The sequence below is a fragment of the Xyrauchen texanus genome, chromosome 1 (genome assembly GCF_025860055.1).
Source record: "Xyrauchen texanus isolate HMW12.3.18 chromosome 1, RBS_HiC_50CHRs, whole genome shotgun sequence".
Taxonomy (NCBI): Eukaryota; Metazoa; Chordata; class Actinopteri; order Cypriniformes; family Catostomidae; genus Xyrauchen; species Xyrauchen texanus.
Genome location: NC_068276.1, coordinates 46,784,139 through 46,809,658, shown reverse-complemented (window position 1 = coordinate 46,809,658; position 25,520 = coordinate 46,784,139). Strand labels below are relative to the sequence as shown.

Here is a 25,520-nt window from a genome sequence, read left to right as displayed (position 1 = left end):
ATGTAAACTTCTGACTTCAACTGTATAATGATGTTGCTTTAAGTGTACATGCTAATACAAGAATGCTTGAGTGGATGTGATATCCTAGGTCAAGAACAGTAAAATTACTGCAGCATGACATGTTCGCATGTATGTGTATTTGGACACTCTTGTGCATGTTTTCGGTACATCTCAGGCAGAGCTTAAAGATGGTCCCTCTTCCACCCACACACTCTCTGCTAACCACCACACTGGGTTCCCTGCCATCCAGCTTTTAAAACATTTCATGTAGGAGCCTTTTGCCCACACAAATTATGTCACTGTAGTTAATACGAAATACTCGCCTTCATGTTTCTGAAATTAGTGCACACTCTGTAAACTATTTCATTTGCTGTTATTTTATTCCTCAATTTTATTTGGCCTAATTAGAATTTGTATTGTCTGTATTTTACTGGAAGGTTTGTGTGCCTCTGTAGATTTATGTATTTATGTGTATAGGTCAGGTTCTGCTATCTTTTTGGAAACCAAATGTCCCTATAATGATAGTAATACTTGCATTGCAGGGACCTCCCAATGTTCCCAATGATGAAAACATCTGAATAGAGGGACTTAACAACTTTTTAATTAAAAGTTAAAACTCAAAAGTTGTCTTTAAGGAGTAGGTGGACAGTTAGGGTATTGAAAATATAATTATCTTAATATAAAAACAATAGAAGTCTCCCCCAATATGATATTAAAAAAAGTATGTCTGTGAGTGTGTGTTTGAAACTTTAGATGTGATTTTATGGCCAAAACGTCCTGTTCCACCAAAGGGCCGATTGGTTCTGAACATGGTATGTAACTGTTCCAGTAGCAGTAACTGTTCTGGTGGAACGGCTTTACTGACATAGCAACTCATCTATCCAGTCAGCCCATTCTAATCCTGATTTCACAGCACCATAAACCGTAACTGTGTCAACAAGCCTATATTGGTACAGAACTGCATGGTTCCTCAATAGGAATTGTTTGGCCTGATGGTGGAAAAGTGCCTAAAGATTGTGAACCTAGTAAAACTCAAGTGTGTACTCAGGATGACTGGCTACCAGTGTAAGAGTGAAAGTGCCCTTCATTTCTTGTTAAGCGTTAGCATTTATTTACATTTCATTACTTGAATAGGTTGTTCTTGTGATTTGTGATCATTTACAACTGTTGGCAAAAAGGTAAACATTTTATAATGATTACTATTTCATACATTATTAAATGTGTGATATGGCAATTATTGGTACTGTTTAATTAAATAATCATGTTCATCTCTATGATAAGGATCTATAACGATGGCTCTTGTATATTCAGGAAATCTTAATAATGTGACCTCTTCAAAGAGTAGACTAGGAATGAAAAAGGAAAGTTTGACTCCACTGAGCACTGTATTTACTTTAGGCACACAGGATGATACTTCTGCAATGTCGGTTAAACCATTTCTGTGGTGGTATGGCTCAGGTAACGAAAGATCTCTGTCCTCACTGCAACTTTACACCAATCATGTTGATTGAGTGAATCGGCTGGGCTTAAATGCGTAATGTCCATATGCACGCTCAAGAATTTGCACAGTGCAACAACTTTTTAGAAGTTATAGATGTCAGAAATCAGGATATAAAGACTCATTATTTTAACAGTCAGCATGCCATTTTATAATTTAGTGAGTTGTTCCTTGAATCCCTTGTGGTCTTATGCCTTAATCGATGAAGTTTGACTGCAGCAATAGAACTGTATCCTCTGTACTCTCTTTCAGAGTTTTGCACAGAACAGTAAATAATCATTTGTGAGTGAAGGCGTTGGACTACAATGGACTTTAAGTGGTGCTGTGTGTCTGCTTGGATTACCTGTTTTGGTATCCAGTCGCTCAGGCTTTGTTTAGAGGAGTTTAAATGTAGTATATGGAGAAGTGACTTTTAAACCCTTTCTGAAGTGTTGTTGAGAGGTCACTGTCCTTGCATGAAACAGGAATATCAGAACTGTACTGTCCACGGCATCCCCATATTGGTCAGTAATTTGGCCCAAGCACCCATCCACCTACCAAACCCTTTCCACCCCACTGTTCTCTTCCCTGCTGTGCCTCTTCTTCCTTAGAGCCCCTGGAGGAGCATCAGGTAGCCCAGCTGCTGAGGCGCTTTTCTACAGACCCCAGTATTGGCCACCCTATTTCTTTGGACAGTGCTTTTGCCCACCACCTCCATCAGTGCTCCTACCATCTCCGCCTCTTCCGCAACTGGTTAATCTCCGGCCAGGACCCTCTTGAGTACCTCTACGGTCAGGCCTGCGGAGTTTCTTCCGTGCTGTGCTGTGCTGTGCCGTGCCATGACTGCAGTAATGGCTGCTGCCACAGCTGCATCAGCTTTGCTATTGTGCATCTGCTGTTTGAACCATGCTTGTGTTATTGGGAAAAGCCGCTTGTGATGACATGGCTCTTTTTTTTAACGTCTTGAACTGTAGGAAGACTGTATCTTTAAGGGCTGTCAATAGATTAGAGTCTTCGATTAGTAATTCATTGTGATTAACCTCTTGATATATATTTTTTCTTTAGTTTGATTAATCTGTGATCTTTAATTTGCTGAGTTACATCAAAACCTTCTCTTTTATTGCATCCATTTCCTCTTAAGGAAAGAAACATGATAATAAGAAATATTTAGCTATTAGCCTGCAGTTGACCACCTGTGGCCTTTTGATTAACATTGTGATTTACCTGTAGAACAGTTTTTTTTCCTTATAGGTAATAATTTGAATTCAACATGAAACACTGTTTATAACCCATTTTAATTTAAAACCTGACACATTCCTGAGAAAAATGGGATATTCAATCCAAAAAAGAAAAATATTGGCCAGGACTTGATCTTATCCTTTGGGAGTTGATTGGATCATGAAAAGTAGGTACGAGCAAGGTATAACATTTTGATAAAATATTTAGAAGACACATTTTTAACTTACTTGAAATACCGTGCACCGACGAATCATGCTCAATAAGATCAGTAACGTGCATTAAAGGCATAGTTCACCCAAGAATGATAAATCTCTCCTCATTTACTCTGTCTTATGCCATCTCAAACCCATTTGACTTGCTTTCTACTGCGGAACACAAAGATGTTTTGAAGGATGTATGAGGTGTTTTTGTCCATACAATGCAAGTCCATGGGGTAAAACCAAGGAAGTTGGTGAATGGGAAGACAGATGTCAATATTTATAGTGAATAAATATTTACATTTTGGTCTGTTTCTCACCCAAAACCAATCATATTGCTTCAGAAGACAGATTAAACCACTCAAGCCATATAGATTGCCTTTTATGTCCTTTTTGGAGCTTGAAAGTTTCGGACCCCATTGACATTTATTGAATGGATATAGACACATATATCCTTCGAAATATATTTGCATGTGTTCTGCAGAAGAAAGTAAGTCATTCCCATGAGGCAGCATAAGGGTGAGTAAATGATCAAAGAATTATGATTTTTGTGTGAATTCCTGTAAAAAAGTGACTTTGTTCAATTTTGATTCATGCTGACTTGAACTGCAATAAATGTAAAAATGTTAATTTACCTCAAAAGTGAATGTGTTACCTTTGGCAGCCCTTGTATCTCTTAATTAACAGCTATCTTTTTGGTTGAGTGCTTAGTCTGGAAATGTTTGAATTAGCATTTAGAGTGATCTCTTACTGATAAGTACTGGGGTTTGAGGTGTGGTAGATGCATGCCCGTGGCATTGATTGCAGCTGTGTCAGCTTTCAGTCACATCAGCTCTGTGAACTATTAAACAGTGAGTGACCTGCATGATTGTGGCTAATGATATGCATGCCACAGGTCTGCAAAGAATTGAAAAACAAAACAAAACATGGAAGTCTCTATTAAACTGGTCAAATCTGTTAAATATTAATAAGGACTTAGTTGTGCACGTTACACACATAATTAAACATTGTTTGTTTTTTCCGTTGTCCTCTTCTCAGAAGTCAGGTTTGTTTTCATAATTAATACCAAGTAATGCAATGAATGTTGAAATACGGGTCCTCATTTATAAAACTCACACACTGATTACGTCATGATCAGCATTGTGTTCAAGCATTTGACAGATATTTGATGTGTTTCTGCTAGCTCCTTTCTAACTTGTGTGTTGCGTTAATCCTCATTAAAAGTTAGGTTTTTTTTCTTCAGCTATATAAAATGCCTACCATACTATCTCTAACAGCTAATTATTTTTATTTTTTTGCTTGTTGAAGTTGCTTAATTGAATCAGAAGTGTGTGAGAGCGAGAAGACGTGCCATTATTATCACCAGATTGTGTTTTAGATTTTGGGTGTGTGTGTGTGTGTGTGTGTGTGTGTGTGTGTGTGTGTGTGTGTGTGTGTGTGTGTGTGTGTGTGTGTGTGTGTGTGTGTGTGTGTGTGTGTGTGTGTGTGTGTGTGTGTGTGTGTGTGTGTGTGTGTGTGTGTGTGTGTGTGTGAGATTAGAACACAGTGGTTTCTTATCCAAAAAGTGCCAAGTCTTTAATGAATGTCAAGCTGATGTGGTGTTTCATGTGTTTGTTTGTGTGTATATGTTACTGTTTCCTGCACTTGACTGTGGTTCTATCACTAACAAGGGTGTGGCAGTATGTGGAATGGCTTTTCACACTCGTTCAGTGGTTATAGACTGTTGTTGTGCATCACTTCTCTCATCTGCAGGTTTTGAAGGCTGCTCCATGGTGCCCTCCATCTACCCTCTTGAGACTCTGCACAACTCCCTCTCGCTCAAACAGGTGAACAAGTTCCTGACAAGTGTGTGTGAGATTGCAGGAGATTCCCACACCAGGACGACCAGAGGTGATGCCCTTAGCACCATTCTACTTGTACAACTTTTAAGACACTTACGTTTTTTTGACACTTATGTTGTATATTAAGGTCCATGTGATTTTGTAAAATAAAATTAGCTTCATAAAAGGTAATTGTGTGTGCTCCTTTTCCCTACTGTAGCACTGTCAGCTATGTTTGATTCTCAAAACCAGCCATCAATGGACTCTTACATCCCTCACAGAGTGATGTCAACCTCTGTTTCACTGCGCCAGCGGTCTGACCGCCCACCTTGGTGTGAGTACTGCTGCACTTAGTTCTTCAGTGTACGTCCACATTAATCTGGATACGTTTGAAAATGGCATTTTCAATGTCACTGAAACCCAACTCTCCTCATGTGCCATGACCGGACTGCAATTCTGAGTAAACGTCCCATCACCTTTGAAGGAATGCAATGTTAAGGTTGTACAAATTAACATTTATATTTTACAATGCTATCAAAGTGGAAAGCAGACACAGAGTGTGTGTGTGTGAGTGTGCGCGTGTGCGTGCGCATGCATTTATCACTTGTGGGGACCGAATGTCCTCCAGAAGGATAGTAAAACCTGAAATTTTTGACCTTGTGGGGACATTTTTTCGGTCCCCATGAGGAAAACAGCTTATAAATCATACTAAATGATGTTTTTTGAAAATGTAAAAATGCAGAAAGTTTACTGTGAGGGTTAGGCTTAGGGGTAGGGTTAGGAGATAGTATCTATAGTTCATACAGTATAAAAATCATGATCTATTTTGGGAATGAGATCTATTTTGGGAATGAGATATCCCCACAAGGATAGTAAAACCAAAAATCACATATATTATGGGGACCAGCCAACAAGACACTATCATAATAAATAATGTCTTAATGAAACTCTGAAAATGTAAAGGTTTCAATGATTTTCTTGACTTTTGGTTACATTAATGTGTCTCAAACATGCATTCTTCCACTGGTACGGTCAGGACACCGTGCTAAAATATATTGTTTCATGAGGTACTGTTCACTATATCTGTAACACCAATATTGAAACTGCATTACGAACGAAACATACAACTAGTGTAGTCTGATTCCTGAACAATTGACTCTTATGATCTTTGCATCTCTACCACTTAACATACAACTTTATCTCCTGAACAAATTACTCTAAAGAGGCAGTTCCCACTCTAAATGAGCCAAGAACTATTTCATGTTCTGTGTATAATGCTCATGAAACTTAAGGCCATAGTCACATTTACCTTCACACAACAAAATTCCATGGGTGAAATGGTCATCTCAATGGGAATATGGTGGATTTCTGGTGGTGAAGAATTTTCCCTTGTGTGAAGTTTAAGTTTGGGGAACATTGACAGGTAAATTTGCTGCTTTGACCAATAGTTGTTTGGTTTGGTGGTGCTTCGTACACAGCTACACTAGATATTGGCATTAAACAAGAATATAATTTAAGTGGTGAGTTTCAGTCTCACAGAGTATAAAATGTAGCATTAAAAAGAGTCTGTTCGGCAATTAGTTATTTGCTCTTCTCACTCGCTCAACGTCCGTAAATGTGATCACGCCCATAGGGCAGATAGCCTACTGTATGTTGATATGACAATGTGTAGTTAAATATACACATTATGAGATTTGTTATGTAGATTAGTGCTATATCATAAGAATTTCATATATAAACATATATATTTATAAATATCTTAATAAAAAAAGTCACACACCATTTGCAGAAATCTGTTATATTAAAATATTAAATGATCGCTGCTGAGGGCAGGAATCCAATAAGAATTGTTTGTTATTTACAAATATTTCTTCCTCAAAAGTACTAAAAGAATAATTTGAGGAACAGTTAAAGGGATAGTTCACCCAAAAATGAAAGTTCAGTCATTGTTTAATCACCCCTGTGTTATAACATCACATTACTTTCTTTCTTTTTCTTAACACAAAGGAATTGTGAAAACATTTTGTGCTCAGTGATGTCATACAATGTCAGTTTATGGTGAGGATGCAAAAGTATAATTCAGAAGTCTAATAAATTGCAGTATTCCACTAGACACAAGATTGCTATGAAAACATATGAGGTTTGATGAGAAACTAACCAAAATCTAATGTTTTACTTGGTGAAACCGTTGACTCTCCGTTGCTCTCCTTTAGTGCGTTCATGAGACTACATGAGAGATAGGGCGTTCAAGTGAAAACTTGTTTTATCTAAAAACAGGATCTCTAAAATATCTTTTAATTTCAAGTTTAGTTCTCTTCCTTGTTCCTGTTTCCTGTCAAGTGTTTTCCTTGTCTTGTTCTCATGTTTCATGTGTTCTGTTATGATTAGTCTTTAGTTTATTAGTCTTGTCTTTTATTGGTTCATGTTTTGTTGTCTTGTTTACCTGTGTATTAGTTATGTCATTTCATTAGTTGTCTTGTTTCTAGTCTTGTTAACATTGTTAACTTGACTTAGACTTCAGTTAGAGGTCTGTCACAAATGCTCACCGATTCAGAATGGAGAAGAGGTAACACATTCCCTCCTCCATCTCTCTGTTTGATTGAATACTTCGTTTCAAACAAATGAGGCTGGGCATATAAATGCATCTATTTTCAGACTACAAACTCTTCAGATATGTTTAGTAAGTTCGGTTCTCTGGTTTATGTTCAACTGTGTTGTGTTCTGTTCGCTGTGGCGGAGCTGTTTTTAAATAAATAAAATTTGTTTTCACTTAAACGCCCCATGTCGCAAGCGGGGGCTGCTTGAACTTGCTCTCATGCAGGCTCATGAACACACACAGGAGAGCAACAGTCGGTCAACAGTTTCACAAAATAATACATTCAATTTTGATTTGTTTCTCACCAAGCCTTACCGAATGCTTTCAGAACAATCAAGAGTCACATGGAATCATTTATTAGACTTCTATTAGAATTATACTTTTGTGTGCTTTTGAAGCTTAAAGGGTTGAGGTTATCACCGTAAACTGACATTGTATGGCATCACTGAGCACAAAGTTTTTTCACAATTTCTTTGTGTTAAGAAAAATAAAGTAAGTCATATGTAGCTATAACAACAGTAACCAATGACTGAATTGTCTTTTTTAGGTGATCTCATTAAGAAACCAGAATTGTTTAAAGGAATTGTAACGGTAATCATAAAATGTAAATAGCTCAGTATATAAACAATGGAAAGTCCCTACCATGATAAGTAAAGGTGTATGTTTCTCATGCAGACAGCAGTGGTCCCTCCAGTACTGTGTCTAGTGCCGGTCCCTCGTCTCCCACCACAGCTGACACTTCTCCACACTTCAGCTTTAGTGAGAAGATAACCCTCACCCCTCAGAGCAGCGAGGAGATCCATTCAGCTCCACACAACATCAGCCAAAGTGCTTCCACCACCTCCATATTCAGTAACACTGAAACCAGCCTCCACTCTGAGAACCCATACCCTTCAATACCATCTCCCATTCAGGAGAGACCCAGTGAAATATCACTGGACAGCACAGAATTTGCAGACCATTTGCAGACAGAGAGCCCCTGCTGTGATGAAGCCCAACAAGTGTTAAGTCAGACCCTCGCTGAGCCCAGTCCTCCCTGCTTAGACTTGGCTGACAGTCTGCCGAGGGAGGCCTACTGTGGGCCGCCCAGCTCCCTGCCCGTACTCTTTGAGCTCCGAGAGAGCAGCTCAGAGGCCGGCTCCAGCGCTCAGACTCCACTCACCCCCGAAGATCCAGATGAGTTTTACGATACCCAGGAAACAGTTGAGGCCTGGATGGGAAGCCCGGGGAACCAGCCCCACTCTGGGACTCCTCTGGAGGTGGGAGCACCACATGTGCCTGAGCCTTGAAGGAAATGGGACATGGCATCTTCCTCATACGTGCAGCTCTGCTGTCGCCCATGTGTCCTTTTACCCTGGTCTAGAGCTCAAGCGTGCCCACGCTGTAGTGCCTCAAAGTCCTTTGTCAAGCCTCAGTCCAGTCCACCATTGGGACATTTGCCTAAATAATTCAAGGGACGTTTGGGAAATGGAGGCCCTAATAATTTGCAATCAGCTTGTGTGAGTCTGTACATCACATGTTACCACTTGAGACTGATGTTCATGCTTACTCTCATGAAATTTCCTGATGTGATTTTTACTGTAGTGGTCATTCAGAGATGCTTGGCATGTCACCATGCACTCTCTGTCGCAATAGTAAAACGGCCAGTGATAAGCTGTTCGATGCACTGAAATTCCAATGTTTTTATGTATACATAGTGGTAGGCAAGATAACATTGTCTCCAGAAGACCATTTTTATTCATTGGCTGGTCTGAAGAGTATTTTTATAAGGGACATTGTGTTTTAAACTAGCTTATGTTCGGTGAAGTACGTTGACTGAGATAGGCAGGCTGAACTTTTGAGTACTTGTACAGCTAAAGGCATATTAATCAAAGCTAACAGTTTTATTACTATTTGCCAAAGTGTGCAATACCACTGTCATAATTTATTAAATCATTATAAATTACATACTGTGTGTATATATATATATATATATATTAGTATGTATATATTAGTATACAGTGGGTACGGAAAGTATTCAGACCCCCTTAAATTTTTCACTCTTTGTTATATTGCAGCTATTTGCTAAAATCATTTAAGTTCAATTTTTTCCTCATTATTGTACACACAGCACCCCATATTGACAGAAAAACACAGAATTGTTGACATTTTTGCACATTTATTAAAAAAGAAAAACTGAAATATCACATGGTCCTAAGTATTCAGACCCTTTGTTCAGTATTTAGTAGAAGCACCCTTTTGATCTAATACAGCCATGAGTCTTTTTGGGAAAGATGCAACAAGTTTTTCACATCTGGATTTGGGTATCCTCTGCCATTCCTCCTTGCAGATCCTCTCCAGTTCTGTCAGGTTGGATGGTAAACGTTGGTGGACAGCCATTTTCAGGTCTCTCCAGAGATGCTCAATTGGGTTTAAGTCAGGGCTCTGGCTGGGCCATTCAAGAACAGTCACGGAGTTGTTGTGAAGCCACTCCTTCGTTATTTTAGCGGTGTGCTTAGGGTCATTGTCTTGTTGGAAGGTGAACCTTCGGCCCAGTCTGAGGTCCAAAGCACTCTGGAGAAGGTTTTCGTCCAGGATATCCCTGTACTTGGCCGCATTCATCTTTCCCTCGATTGCAACCGGTCGTCCTGTCCCTGCAGCTGAAAAACACCCCCACAGCATGATGCTGCCACCACCATGCTTCACTGTTGGGACTGTATTGGACAGGTGATGAGCAGTGCCTGGTTTTCTCCACACATACCGCTTAGAATTAAGGCCAAAAAGCTCTATCTTGGACTCATCAGACCAGAGAATCTTATTTATCACCATCTTGGAGTCCTTCAGGTGTTTTTTTTAGCAAACTCCATGCAGGTTTTCATGTGTCTTGCACTGAGGAGAGGCTTCCGTCGGGCCACTCTGCCATAAAGCCCCGACTGGTGGATGGCTGCAGTGATGGTTGACTTACTACAACTTTCTCCCATCTCCCGACTGCATCTCTGGAGCTCAGCCACAGTGATCTTTGGATTCTTCTTTACCTCTCTCACCAAGGCTCTTCTCCCCCGATAGCTCAGTTTGGCCGGACGGCCAGCTCTAGGAAGGGTTCTGGTCATCCCAAACGTCTTCCATTTAAGGATTATGGAGGTCACTGTGCTCTTATGAACCTTAAGGGCAGCAGAAACTTTTTTTGTAACCTTGGCCAGATCTTTGCCTTGCCACAATTCTGTCTCTGAGCTCTTCAGGCAGTTCCTTTGACCTCATGATTCTCATTTGCTCTGACATGCACTGTGAGCTGTAAGGTCTTATAGGCGGATCTTTTGTGACGTCATTGTTTATGTTTGTTGCGTTGCATCATGGGAATTGTGTGGCAGGAAACTCCGCTAGATACCTGTAATTTGATTGTTTTGCACGTTTGGAGGAGGATTTAGAGAAGAGGATGGTTCACTCTTGCTGTGTGGTCGATTGTACGGCTCGTTGGGGGCCTGATAAAAAGTTTTTTCGAATTCCCTCCGAAAAGGATCGCGAAAAACGAAAGAAATGGTTGTGTGCAATTACATTCTGTAGCTGTGCTTTGATACCTGCAAGCCTCACTAGTACATGCAGCATTTGTAAGTCCTATCCTGACAGCTGCTTCTACTTTAAACATTAAAGCTGCTACATGACTGCATGTTTCTCCAAGACTGGATGTGAAAGAAGGAGAAATGTGTAAGCTGTGATATACAATTTTTCACCATAGTACAGACGCCATTGAAAGTCTCACACTGAACACAATTTAATTGGTACAACAGTCACTACATTTTCAATAAATAAATAAGAACACTGATCAATGAAGACTTACCCGGCTTTGCAGTCGCAGTGAGCAGTGATTATTTCGCCATTCTCTTTGGCGATCACCCACGGGAGATGCGAATCACGCTGTGACTCTGCTTGGCCAGGTCTAACCTCTGCTTTTAGCATGATCACTGCTTTCTGTTTGGCAGAAAAGATCGGCCCAACTTTTCGAGAAACAAAATAATCATAGGCCTCCAGGCTTTTGAAAGCCTTTAATCTTTCATGAGTGAAGGGTCCAGGGGTTTCTATTAAATAAGAATAAATGTCTCCCCAGCAGATTGGTGGCCAAGACACGGGCGAGTCGGACCAACGTTTTTTGTCATCCCAGATCTCATTTGGGCTTTGAATAACTTCGATTTTGTCACCAATACAAATTTTGAGCTTCTCTCCAAACCTCCTCCGGTCTTCAGATGTTAAAGTGCTTATATATTGTGGATTTCGCCCGCTAACTCTCTTGAAAGTGCTCGTCGCGTCTTTACAGCCCGCCATACTGTTTGTTTTTTTGCCACACAACCACTCGCGCATGCGTACAAAGATGTCAACAAAGATCCTCCTATATAGACAGGTGTGTGGCTTTCCTAATCAAGTCAAATCAGTATAATCAAACACAGCTGGACTCAATTGAAGGTGTAGAACCATCTCAAGGATGAGCAGAAGAAATGGACAGCACCCGAGTTAAATATATGAGTGTCACAGCAAAGGGTCTGAATACTTAGGACCATGTGATTTTTCAGTTTTTCTTTTTTAATAAATGTGCAAAAATGTCAACAATTCTGTGTTTTTCTGTCAATATGGGGTGCTGTGTGTACAATAATGAGGAAAAAAAAATGAACTTAAATGATTTTAGCAAATGGCTGCAATATAACAAAGAGTGAAAAATGTAAGGGGGTCTGAATACTTTACATATTACTGAATAATCTGAATATTAGTGTGTATATATATATATATTAGTATGTATATATTTATTGACTAATACACAGCATACTTTTAACAACAAGACAGCAATGATTATGGTCTAATTTTCTATATATTTTTGTTTTTATATTTGTAAAACCTTTAGTCCTAATACAGTTTTAAATAATCAAGTAATGGTCCTTAGGTTATCATGAAGTTCATTTAAAGTAGATTTCTCTCCTGCTTTGTAGCGTTCACCTCTATGAAGCACTAATGTTGTACCAAGATTACAATGGCATGAAAAAAATTATTTAGTTCTCTTTGTTGTTTTCAATGTGCAGTAAAAAAACTAGAAAATATGTTATTTAATATGAATATTGGTCAGAGAAATATGCTGCTTTTCAGAAGCATACACTGTTCTGTTTGTCTGTTGATCTGAGTAATTCATCTTTGTCCAAGATAAATCCAAAAATCTTTTGGACATTTAGGTAAACCTTGGATGGTGGACATGGCTGTTTACTCGACTCTCACTGATCTAGGACCAGCTTCTTGTCATTTTTGTCTTGAATTTCAAATGTAAGACCTCTAGAATTCCTCCAGCACCATCTGTGATGCACACTGAACTGACAGTGAACTGATTAATTTGTAATCACTGACATATTAAACCATCTGCATCTGATAGATTCAACTCAAAGTCATTGTACTGTTTGGTGCTCTGTATGCAGTCTGTGCATTAGTATTAAATGGCACATTTACAGTGTTTGAAATAAAAATGACTGTTTAAAAAGAAAACAATAAGTTATAAACATTGATTTGACAGTTCTTTTATATTTTATAATTTCTTGTGTGTAAACGGTTTATAAAAAATGAGAGGATGAAACCTGATTTGCCTGCTTAATACATGTGGACAATCTCTCATTTATAATTTCACAGTCTCTTCTAGACTTTCACTTGTACAAGAGCTGGTCAGAGAATTCTTCCCTAGCATTTCCATATTTTAATACCTTTTTACTGGTGTTTTAATGTGTATACTTTCATAAGCATCATTAGCTCTTACTGTTATTCATCCTCATGTTGTCTTTGACTGCTGAAGGGTTGGCATGACAACAAGGTTCTTAACATTCATCACCTGGAGTGTTCTCATTCTGTTAACCATGACTGCCCCATGAAACCGATTCTACAAGATTGAACAAACAAGTGTCACAGTATTTAAAATAAATCAGTAATCGAGTCCCATCAGCAGCCTTTATCCAAAATGTTTTTATTATCATCTGATTAGGATCGTTGAACAGTGGGGCATTGTTGGCTATTTGCTGCTGTGCCAAGCACTGCATTCTAACACAAGGGCTTTGTTCATTTCCATTCCTTTTCTTTCACAAACCGAAAGGGAGGACAGAAAATATGGGTATTAACAGATAACAGGCATGTGACCAAGAGAGTGATGTCATGGTCATGTGAATTCAGCTTGCTTTTCTTTGGAGTGGCTGCCACCTGCCATATATAACTCTTTAGCTTTGAGCCCTGTTGAGTATATGTTAACTCTTGTGTGAATTATTCTAGAACTGTTTAGAATAAGCTGTTAAAGGAATAGGACTACCACCCTCGTGTAGAACAAAATAGTCTTTTCTGATTTGATTAGGATGACTGAAATGGATAGTTCACCCCAAACATTTAATTTCTCATCATTTACTCACCCTCATGCCACCCCAAACATGTATGACTTTTTTTCTTCTGCAGAACACAGAGTTTCAGATAAATATCTCAGCGCTGTAGGTCCTCATAATTCAAGTCAACAGGGTCCAAAGTTTTGAAGCAATAAAAGCACATAAAGGCAGCATAAAAGTAATCCATACAACTCATAGTGATTTAACCCATGTCTTTAGAAGAGATATGATAGGTGTGGGTGAGAAACGGATCAATTTTTATCATTTCTGAAGACGTGGATTTAACGATTGGAGTTTATGCTGCCTTTATGTGCTTTTTTAGCTTCAATATTTTGGACCCCGTTCACTTGCATTGTGAGGACCTACAGCGCTGAAATATTTTTCCAGAAATCATTGTGTTCAGCAGGAGACATAAAATCACACATATAAGATGGCATGAGGGTGAATTAATGAGGAGCGAATTTGTAGGCTTTTGTTTAATTATTTTGTTTACTGCAATTAATTAATAAAACATTTGTTTATTTTATATTTTTTCTAAGCCATTCCAGCTGTTGCAAATTGAAGCAGTTCTGAGAAATACTCGTATTTAGGTAATATACAAGATTAGGATAATTCTCAGAATAATTCCAAAATAGTTTTATTCACAAATGTCTTTTTTTTTTGTTTGTTTACAAAATGTAATTAGTAACTCTTTTGCTGGCTCAAAAAAATTCAAGAATTTGTTTATATTTCCCATTAACATATTTTATTAGTGATTATCAGGTTTAACTTTCTACAACATATTTGTAGACACTCATTTAGTGGGCGTAAAGAAGATACAGAGTATTGCACATAAAAAGAAAGAAAAAAAACTTGGAAAGCAAAAAAAAAAAAAAAGAAATTAAAGTACACATTTTTTTTTCTTTTTGAAACACTGCAACCTGGAAATGATAGCACAGCATGATTATATGTGCCTTTCAGTAAAATTGAGACTATTAGCATTTAAATATACAGTATATATTTTAAAATTGCACTTTATTTATATAACTCCAAACTATTACATGTACGTTCAAACTTAAGATCACATGCATTAAATTGCTATAGGCTCATTGGAATGCTATGCAGTATTTCAAAGATTTGACGCTATCAAGATGGCAAACTCAACACTGCAACTAAAGGATGTTTTGCACAGCACATAGTGACTATTTCGCATTTTGTTTTTAAACATTTAGTCTTCAAAAAAAAAAAGATAATCACACGGACACTTACAAATCTTGAATATAAAATGTGATCCGTGATCTAGTCACTTGATCTGGCAGTCTACAGTCTGGTACATGTTTGTTTGTTTGTTTGTTTGTTTTTCTCTGTGGTACAGCGTAGTGGCATCTGGGTTTCACCATGTCAGGCAGAACATCTCTGCAGCACAGCCAAATAACCAGTAGCTCAAAAGTTACAGCACCTTTAAAACATTACAGGTGAGCATTAGCTGTTAATCCTCATCAGTTATTCCACAGAGAAGTTAAGGTCTATGCTGAACCATTTCCCATAATCTGTCATCTTGTATAGATCTAAACATTGTTCTTAAATCATGGTCATTTTCCTCAAAAGACATTAATTGAACCTGTCAACTTTTAAACATAAATAAAGACTAAAATCAATCAGAACTGTAACAGAAATTTAAAAATTACAGCATGTTGTTTCAAATGTATGAAGAATAAGCATTAAATTAGAATTTTGACTCAAATGGGATTCTACAATCTTAGTTTTTAATCAAGCAGTAAATTTGGACCCAAGCCCCTAAAAAGCACAGCAGTACTCAAATGCACATTCAACCTTTAGTTTTTCTTACAATAATGTACATGCAGTGTATATAGTACTCTTTACAGAGAGATTCTGATTAATCGGTTAAAGATACGTTTACCATTCCTCCCTATATATATATATCCAAAACTCCAGCACTATTATTAATTTTACTTAATCAGTTTGTTTTACACGTTTTCCTATTCACCATAGTTAATTCTGACAGATGGAATGGAAACATAGAGGTAAAATGTGCTTTACTAATCCTTAAAAAACACTAAAAGATCATTCTCTTGGAATAGATTTCAGTGTTTAATTCAAAGCTCACATCTGAACGTTCATACGATAACCATTCCTTTTCAATTCTGGCAACTTACATTATTCTCAGTCTTCCTCTCTCCACATCACAAAAGTCATTCATTTTATTATCATATATATATATATATATATATATATATATATACATATATATATATATACATACATACATTGTTTTATAGTTGTTATTTTGAAGCTCTTCAAAATATGTGATGAGATCTGTAATAAAACATCATTTTCAACTCCATAAACACTAATATAACCATAAACTCTTTAAACTTACTGTTTATACATCATGACAAAAATAAGATTTGATTCCAGTCAAGTGTTGACAAACTCACCAACATCTACACCTCTCAGAATTATTCTTATTTTGTTACGTTTTGTTCCAATTTTGTAGTATGTTGTTATAATATCATTATAATTAATGATATTGTTGATGCTTTTGTCATCCAATTACACAAATTATTTTATGAAATTCATAGCATTAATCTCTGAATGCAGGAATGTAAAGCAATTATTTGACAAGCACACCAGCCATACCACAACTCTCCATCTCCAGCATGCACGTTTATTTATATATATATATATATATATATATATATATATATATAAAATAAACATGTGTGCTACAGATATAGTTCTCTGTTCATCATCTTTATTTACTAATGTTCTTTTTCTGGCCTCAGGCACAAATTTTAGTGGAATTTTGTAATTATGGCACCCAGGTGTTTGCTAAGATCTCTGTTGATGTATATAACCCCAACTGTTATTTGAATGTGAGGTAACTTGATTAATTGATGAGTATAATATGCACAGTGTGAAAAATGCATAAACTAAAAGCAGAAAGTTAACATTGAAAGTAACATTGGACAATCTACAGTAGTTGAGTTGCAACATTTGATAGATCCCAGTCTCTGGTGCTTCTTGGTCAAAAGAAAAGTAAATAGGTAAGCTTGTGCTTTATTTGAAGGGACAGTTCATTATTTATTCACCCTCATGTTTATCCAAACATATGTGAATTTGTTCTTGGAACAAAAAGTAGATGTTATGCAGAATGTTAGTCTTAGTCACCATTCACTTTCATTGTATAGAAAAAGATGCAGTGAAAGTGAAAAGTGAATATCTTGCTGTTCCATGGAAGATAGCAAGTCATACAGGTTTGGGAAAACATACTGTATGGGTGAGTAAATTATGACAGGATTTTCATTTTTGGGCAAACATTACCTTGAAACAGCAAGGAACGACAAAATATTTTTGCAAAATTGTGCCAAATTATGCAATTTAAAACTGTGTGTATGTACAGTATGCCTTTTAAAAATTAAAGGGAAAAGCCACCCTGAAAGATATACAGTGAAAGGCACATCTTCCTGATCTCCTGCACTCTAACAAGTTTTTTTTACCATTACATAATCATCAGAGCTTGTACCTTTTCATTGGGCTTTTGGACAATATAGAATATGTGTTGTCTTAAAACACAGAATATGTGTTGTCTTAAAACACTGGTTATTGATATCAAAGTTTTAATTATTGTACACAGAGTAAACCACAATTAAGGCTGCAACGGACCATTTGAGAGTAAAGTTGTGATCCTGGGAGCCATGTTGTATTTAGAACTCTATTTTGCAGGCTGGGAATGACTCATCTTGCATTACTACTGTGCTGCTGCTGGCCAAGACCATGATGTTCAGCTCCTGCTGTTTCTCATGGGTCTGTTGGTACCAATCTCGGGTCACTTCTGTGTCATGAGTAGGTATCAATGTCACCTAAACAGACAGAGTCAGACAATAGTATATTATAACCCCTAACTCTTAATGCTGAATTGTTTAATTTCTGCACCACTAGCACCACCAATGAAATTGCACATATAAACTTAGTTTTCAACCAACTTTCAAGAATACCCCTTTCTTTTTTCCCCCTTCTGCTGTTGATCGAATAAACAGACAGTCCTGCCCCGAACTCAAGCCACTGAATGAGTCGGACAATTGGGCCACACAAACAAACAGAGCAATATTTGATAGTGCCACAAAGACACAGTGTTTACAGTTTTCAAGGAAATTAGCCTATGAGTGGCTTACTTATAGTTGTCTTTGCATATAAAGCAGGAATTTTAACATTGAAAATGTTACACACTTCAGCTATAAACCATTAACATTTTTTGTTAAATAAACAATAAAAAATAACATTTAAATACATAAAGTACCATACATCCATTCAAATATCTGGTTTTTGAATGGATGTATGGATGTAAGGAATTTAATCAGCAAATTACAAACTTTCACTATTGATGTCTACCACAGAGAGAACAGTTAAACAATACTGCACCTGTAGGTTGGATCCCCACTGTGCCTTTCCCTCAAGCAAGGCATCTAGTACACTACGGCTCGGCTCTCCACTGCTGGAGTCATTTCCACTCACTACATAATATGCAGAACGAACACGTTTGAAGAATTCCTGGTCCACATTTTTAGCACTGCAGTGATTGGGAATGTAGGCCAGATCCACATAAATAGGAGGTCCAGGTGGCACAGATGTGCTGAATTTCGCGGAATTTGAACCTGTCAGAAGTGCACAGAAAACTTGCTGTCAATATGGTGTTGGCAAACAAGACTATTGTAATTTGGACTGCCATTTTCAAATATTTATGTTCATACCTGCGCTGTTCTTAAAACCACTGACGAGGCCTTTGCCAGTGTTGTGGCTTGACCTTGACAGGTCGTCCTCTATGTCCTTCTTCTTAAGAGCTGTGGTGTGAGTGGAGGGTTCCTTGGATGGGGACTTCTTCCTGGCATCAGGCTTCCTAGCCGGAGATGAGGACTTTGTCTTGCCTGATTTACGTAAGCCCTTTGTTTTGGTATCTTTCTTAAGCGGTTTGTCTGTTAGGCTTGACAGAGCCTCAGGATCTACCATACACACATCAGGGTGAGGGGGATAAGGGGCAGGATCCATCATTGGTGAGGGGAAGGGATCAGGATTCTTGTCAGGTGACCTAGAGTAATGTTTTCCCCCATAAGCTCCAGATGATTTATCAACAGGCAGGTAATCCGCATCCTCGTCAGAGTCGATGTTTCCTTCTGTTGTGATTGGTGGAACATCAGAATCTGATTGGGAATTTAACTGTTCACTGACTGAGGTCGGAGGTGTGTCCTCTCTGCTGGCACTAATACCAGCAGCCATGGCTCCAGAGAAGTGCTGCAATTCGCTGTCATCACCATGTTGACTTCGAGAATGGTGGCGAGGCTGTTTGTGGGATCTTGTCTTGCCAGAAGGCTGCTGTAGATCAGTTGTCTGTTCCTCGCTCTCCTCGTCACTTGAAAGGTGACACAAGCTTGGGTTGATGAAGGATGGAGATGTGTCTCCCCTACTCTGCTTGTACTCAAAGGATGAATAACCTGGGGAAGCCGTGGATGAATGTGGACGAATACTAACATCTGAAGGATGGTCGGATTTGTCACCTCGTCTGCTTAGGTCATCAGTGTAATAGGAGGATTGGAACGGTTGGTCTGTGGATGAGAGGGAAAGAGGACGGGCTGGGTGCTCTGACTCTGTCTCTTCTTCTTCTTCTTCTTCATCCTCATCCTCATGACGATAATGAGGCGGTGAGGCCTCTGGGTAGATGTCTCGTTGCTGTAGCATTTCCCATTCACTTGGGGTCCTAAATTGTTTGGTGTCAATTTCTTGGCCTTTGATCTCTATATTTGTTAAGTTGCTGGTTCCACTAAAAGTCTCTGGTGCATTCACACTGACTTCTGCAGGCCCATTTGCTTTGTCTGGTTTTGTGGGCTCAGGAAAAGAGGAAGGGTATGAATTAAGCACATTTGGAATACTGCTGCCCATACCTGAAGGTATGTCCATTGTTAGTTTCTCACCCAAAGAATAGGTGGCATCTTTCTTGTCCACTTGGGTTGTAAGGGGAGATTTTGGGTACTCTAGTTTATCTAGTTCAGTTTCATACATATGATCCTCTTCCTCTTCACTGCTCTCAGTGTCTTCATAGTACTGTTTTTCAGGGCACTCATATTGAAGTGTTGATGAAGCACCATATAGACCTTCAGGCATGGATTCCCTTGGTGTGGATTGTGAGAGAGAGGAATACGGTCCAGTTGCACCAATTTCAGCTTGTATTCTTGAGTCAACTTCCCACTCTGGCTTGTAAAAGCATTGACTCTGTGGTCCTTGGTCTGAAATATTGCTTGCAGTGTTAACAGGATCTTTCTTATCACCTATACAAGCACCAGTGTGCGGAGGGAAAGGTTTGATTTCTTCAAAGGGTGATAATGGTGAGAATCTCGCAAGGCTTGATGTGGATTCAGCTGTTGTGGTTGCAGGTGTAAACTTCTCTGATACTTCTAAATATTCGTCCTTTATCTGCCCACCAGAACTGGAGAAGGGTGAATCAATTACTGGTGAATGTTCATCTTTGAAAGATGAGTATTCAAATCCAGTGCTGGCTGGAGTCACAACCTCATCTCCAAGCTGGCGGCTAGTGGACAGAGATGCCGAGGCTGAAGAGGAATGACTGTAAGAAGAGGAAGAGGAATATGCTGTGGCTGACGTTGTGTAACTGAAACCCAAAGAAACAGAGTCTCCTGTTATTTTATTCACTTTATCTGGTGTTTTTTGCTTGTCAAACGCAACATCTTTGCTATCATAGTTTTCAACAGACCTTGTTGATAGTGGTAGATATGACTGAACATCTATCTCATTTTTTCCTACAAGCTCATCATTCTCCTCACTGGAAGATCGTTCAAATCCAGAGATGCCCGTAATGTGGCCTTCAGCAGGCAAATATGAGGCATTAACTTTCGCAGTTTGCATTGAGTCCTTGGGGCCCTCATGGCTTACAGTGGATTCAAATGTTGATGAACCGAGAGGTTTGCTATTAGTGTGGAAGCCATAGCTATGGCCATTTGAAATGGTCTCTTTCTTTTCATCCTCAAATTGAGTAGGCACAGAGCTGGTGGCACTACTCAATGGGCTCTGGAAATCTTTCTCTGGTCTGTCTTTAGAACCTTTCTCAATGTCACTATCACTTGCATGCTCTCCATCCTCCAACTCATCCTCATCATCTTCTTCTTCTTCTTCCTCTTCCTCATCATCATCTTCATCCTCTCCATCGGCAAACATCCTTATGTCTGCAGCCAAGAATTCTTTTGTGCCAATTGCAGATTGGCCCACTACAGAAGTGGGACTTTTGACACTGAAATCAGAAATGACTCTGTCATCTGTATAATGGGCCGAATGTGCTGCCCCAACCTCAGCTATCCCGCTAAAATCAGGCTTCTTTAATTTAACTGACAAGGGGTCTCGCTCTGTTGGAACAGATTGGAAAGTTTTCTCAGCTGTCTCCTTTTCAAACTTATTTATCTTATCAGATTCTTCTGACATGTCCTTAAACTGTGATGCCCCATAGATATTTTGTGTTTCACTAGAAGAAGCTGATGGCATTTCCATTTCATGTGATTCTTTAAAGTCAGAAATCTTCCCAGTGAAAGAATCCAGGCAATCTACTTTCTCTGTTTTCTTTAGGGCAATATCAGTATCATTAAATGTGTGATCAGCTGGCAAACTGGGAGAGTGTGAATCCACTGAACTCATTTTACTGTCATATACATCAGAGTAGGTAAAGCTCTTAACAACATAAGGTGTATCTTGCCTAACAACCCTCTCAATTTCCCCTTTGAGGCCTTTCTCACTCTCAGGGAAGGAATACAAGCTGAAGTGGACACTTTTATCAATGTCTTTAGAGATCACTTTTGGGTCACCTAACTCTGAGAATGATGCATCTTTTTTGCCCTGGCCTGCTGACATGGAATCTAACTTGTCCTGGGGTACTTTAACGCTCGAGTAAGTACCATCATCAGTGTCACTTTCTTCTTCTTCTCCTGAACTGAGCATATGAGATTCATACTCTTGCCCCAAGTAAGTCACATTTTGTGGTTTTTCTTCTTTATCCAGAGCTTCTATTTCATTTCCAAAGAGTTTCACTTCCTTTGAGAGTGTTGCCTCATAGGTGTATTCTTCATCAAGAAATGTGCTTTCCCTCTCCTCTTTGTATTTAGTTTTACTACACTCTTTATAGCTTCCCTTTTCATAATCATTATCATCTTTCTCGTCTACCTCTTCATCCGAGTCATATATTGGTCCCTTAGTGCTGGAGAATCCCTTTTTGAAAGGGTCCACTTCATTATCAATTATTTTCACTAACATTTTGTCAGCAGGAGCATCTTGGGTAAAATATATCTTAGAGTCAAAAGTGTCTTTGTCTTTTTTTTCTTCTTTCTCCATCATCAGAGGCTTTTGAGTCCTCTCCTCAGTTGGAGAGTAGCTACCACTGGTAGGTCCTGATTGTGTGGGTGAGGCAAACCTCATAGTGCTGTCATCTGGGCTGAGACATCTTTCCTCACTCTCTGAGGATGCTAATTTAGGTGTATCCTTAGAGAGTGTAAGTAACTTTTCATATTTTTCTTCTGTGCCATCATACATCACAGAAGAAGAAAGAGGGGTCATTGATGAAGGAGCATCACCTAAAGAATGTTCCCTGTCTTGGGTCATGGCAGCAGATGCATAACCCTCATGGAGCTTTCCAAGTGGCATGTCAACATTTGGTGTCTGATCCTTATCCTCTTCTTCATCCTCTTCATCCTCATAATTTGTGTGAGTTGTAGCCTTCCTAGTAGTTTCCATATCTAGCACAATAGGTTGATATTCCTCTGATGGAGGTGATTTGAAACACTTGTCCTCCTCTAAAGAAGAAGTTGGAGAAATAGTTCCTGCAGAGTGAAGGTACTCCTTTCCTTGAGTTGCATCTGTCTGTACGGACAATGGTATACTATTTATAGTATCCAAGAGTAAAGAGCTTTTTCCTGCTTCTTCAGTGGGTGGTGCAGTCACAGATGCTACAGACTGATCTTCATTAACAGATGTCGCAAAGGATGATAATTTGTCATATTCAGTGATGGAAGTGGCTGAAGTTATATGCTCTTCTTCAGCCAATGGAGCCGCTATTATATTGGTTGCATAAGCTGACAACACTGGCACCTGATCTACTGCAAATCCCTTAGATGAGAACTCAGAGGAAACAGATATGGTTGGTGGTTTCATGCCATGGAGGGTTTCAAAATTCCCTGGTTCATCAGGAATGGAGATTTCGTATGAGCCAGCATCATATTGGAGATATATTGGACAAAGTGGGATTCTTTCCTCTGTCTCCTCATTAATCTCCTCATCTGAGATTGTCTGCTCCATCTCAGAGTAAACTGGAATGGTCTCGTGTTGGATGAAAGAAATGTGATCTGCAGCTACCTCAGGTTTGTCAGATTTAATGTCACTTTGTTTTGTCTCCAGATCCTTTATGAGTTTCTCTTTCTTAGCCTCATCTGGTTTGTACTTGAGCTCCTCCTCATGTACTAAATCCTCAGCTTCTTCTAGCTCTGCTTTCTCAATCACATCCTCATCCTCTTCACTGTCACTCTTTTTTGGTTTCATTTGGAACTCCATCTCTTCCTCTTTTACCTTGTCTTGGCATTTTTTATCATCTACCTTCTCAACGACGTTAGATGTTTTAGCACTTTTTAGCTTTGCAGAATAGTAATCTTCTATGTCATCTTCTGTAGCAGCACCTTCATTCTCAAATTTATCAGCTGTTTTAGAGTGGGATTTACTTGTCATTTCTCTATAGGGCACCCTCTCCTCATGAGGGGACTCGGTTTCAACATCTGTTGTAGTTATTCCCTCATCAGGAGATCCAATGTGAGGGACAATGGTGTCCACTGATGACTGAAGACTTGAGTGTATTTTACTCTCTGCAGTCCTGGAAAGCCCCTCTTCAAGTTGCAAGGCTTCAAAATCCTTGGTAAGATCCTCTGGGGAGGAGACTAAAGACCTGTCACTCTCCTGTTTTTCTATTGAAGCTTTCTTAGCAGCAGGCCTGTTTTCTTGCTCTTTTGCAGCTTTTGTTTTTTCTGCTTTAGGCTTTACTTGAACCTTTGCTTTGTTCAGAGTCTTCCTGACCTCAGGAGTGAAGGGCTTTAAGTCTGGTTTAGTGATTTTCCTCAACTCAGACTTAATTTTTTCTTTTTCCTTTTTCTTCTCCTCCTTAATTTTCGGTCCTTTTTTAACCAAGTCCTCTTTCTTTAAATCTATCTTTTCTTTCTTTGTGTCTTTCTTTTCTTGATCTTTATTTTCCTCCATCTTGGAAGCCTTGTCCTTGATATGTTTTTTAGGAGATTTTTCTCTGTGGAGTTTCTTTTTCTCTTGTTTAACTGAATCGGGTGATGCTGTCTTGGGTTTTGCTGGTTTTGGCGCTTTGACACTCTCTTTTATTTTCTTCTCTTTCTTTTCAACTTTGTTTTCCTTTACAGAGTCACTCTTGGACTCAATGTCTTCATTTGCTTCTTTCTTGCTTGCTTTTGTTGTGGAAGACATTTTGGGTGATGACTTCAGACTTTCTTTGCTATCAGTTCTCAGTTTCATTTTAGTTTGTTTTATCAGTGGAATTGGAGCTCCAGATGACATTTCCTTTTGAGTGGCTACTGGATATCGCAAGAAATCGAGATGCCTCAGCTTTTCCAGGCCCTCAAATATTTTGTTTTGTGGGGCATTTCCAGGAAACAGTACCCTCACAATCTTCTCAGTTGGACTTGCAGGCACCCACACAACCAAAGCTGTTACTGATGTGAGGTAAGGTACAGAAATCTCACCCTCTTTGCCATTTTCCAGGATGATACCAGTCTTTGCTTTACTGTTACCAGCCCACTTCTGCATAAAGAATTGCATTTCCTTACTGTCCTTGAGGGGATTTAGAATATACATGTCTAATTTGCCAACACCCAACTTGTGAAAGAGTGTTAAAGGCTCAATCGTGTTGCTCACAACTCTGTATAAAGGCTCAGGTTTGATGCCCAGTTTCTGAAGGTTTTGCAGTGTGAGACAGGCCTCCTCAATGCTCCTCTTTCCTTTAAGTGCTGTTTCAGGCAGTTTTAGCTTCTCAGGAACATTAAAGAAGACAACACCAAGCTCTGGTGAGATCAGATTTTTCATCCAGTCTCCATAGGCATTTGAACTATGTGTCTTCTCTTCTTCCTGCTCTGCAATTTTTCTCTGTAACAGTCCATTAATGCCAGGCAGATTATCTGCTCCTATATGGGTAAGGAGAACAGAATCTATCCTATCCAAATGTCTGACAAGCTTCCAGAAGCAAGACTTTTGGTCTGACCCACCATCTATTAAAATATTAAAGCCATTGACTGCAAACAAAGCAGAGTCTCCCCGTCCACCAGGAAAGATATAGCAGCATGGCTTGGACAACTTGAGGAACCCTCCTGAGGTTGGTGCATCCAGGAGCTCAAAAGGAGAGGTCACATCCACTTTCTCAGAGACATATTCTGTTAACTCTGTCTCACCTTCCATTGTAGGCAGCACAGGCTCAGGGTTCAGTCTGAACAGCAATAGCTTCTGCTCCTGTACGTACCCTAGGGAGCTCCAGCCCCCCTCTCCTTTACAGGACACAGTCAAACTGTGCAGTCTGCTGACCTGCAGGTGGCTGGTTTAAGAGCTTTGATCTGTTAAAAAAAGAAAGAAAATAAAAAAAAAGAGTCTTTTACAGTTCATTATTCCAATGCAAAGTAAATGCTTTTGTTCTATATGAATTATTATGGAATCTGTAATACTGCAGCAGTAGCCACTTACCCTATGATTTGAGATAATGTCAGAGAAGTTTTTCCAGCC

General features: G+C 39.0%; 2 protein-coding genes across 3 annotated transcripts in view; one reads left to right on the top strand and one right to left on the bottom strand.

Annotated features, from left to right (window-relative positions):
* ppip5k1a (diphosphoinositol pentakisphosphate kinase 1a) overlaps positions 1-9,388 on the top strand; it is a 39,384-nt gene extending 29,996 nt beyond the window's left edge. Inside the window, exons 26-30 of the mRNA XM_052131842.1 lie at positions 1,399-1,458; positions 2,089-2,268; positions 4,666-4,803; positions 4,954-5,067; positions 8,005-9,388. Of these exons, the coding sequence (XP_051987802.1) occupies positions 1,399-1,458; positions 2,089-2,268; positions 4,666-4,803; positions 4,954-5,067; positions 8,005-8,618 (1,106 nt within the window). The 3' untranslated portion in view covers positions 8,619-9,388. The remainder of the gene's footprint in view (positions 1-1,398; positions 1,459-2,088; positions 2,269-4,665; positions 4,804-4,953; positions 5,068-8,004) is intronic.
* A 5,041-nt stretch (positions 9,389-14,429) lies between these two features.
* On the bottom strand, positions 14,430-25,217 carry LOC127645024 (microtubule-associated protein 1A-like). 2 transcript variants are annotated; one of them, XM_052128629.1, is made up of 4 exons: positions 18,446-25,217; positions 18,117-18,349; positions 17,361-17,557; positions 14,430-15,132 (listed from the first exon to the last, which is right to left on the bottom strand). In XM_052128629.1, the coding sequence occupies exons 1-3, from the start codon at positions 25,200-25,202 to the stop codon at positions 17,402-17,404; spliced, it is 7,146 nt and encodes a 2,381-aa protein (XP_051984589.1). In that variant the 5' UTR covers positions 25,203-25,217; the 3' UTR covers positions 14,430-15,132; positions 17,361-17,401. The 2 variants fall into 2 exon arrangements, with proteins under 2 accessions (XP_051984589.1, XP_051984519.1); XM_052128559.1 differs by having other exon boundaries at positions 14,430-17,557.
* Between the last annotated feature and the right edge of the window lie 303 nt (positions 25,218-25,520).

What these genes read in the sequence shown, in the direction of transcription:
- LOC127645024 (XM_052128559.1), bottom strand. Translation starts at nt 25,202, where the DNA reads ATGGAAGGTGAGACAGAGTTAACAGAATATGTCTCTGAGAAAGTGGAT. An exon ending in TGGTTTTAAGAACAGCGCAG is followed by an intron (nt 18,350 to 18,445) that starts GTATGAACATAA and finishes CACTTCTGACAG; the next exon opens with GTTCAAATTCCGCGAAATTC. An exon ending in AGTGGGGATCCAACCTACAG is followed by an intron (nt 17,558 to 18,116) that starts GTGCAGTATTGT and finishes CTGTCTGTTTAG; the next exon opens with GTGACATTGATACCTACTCA.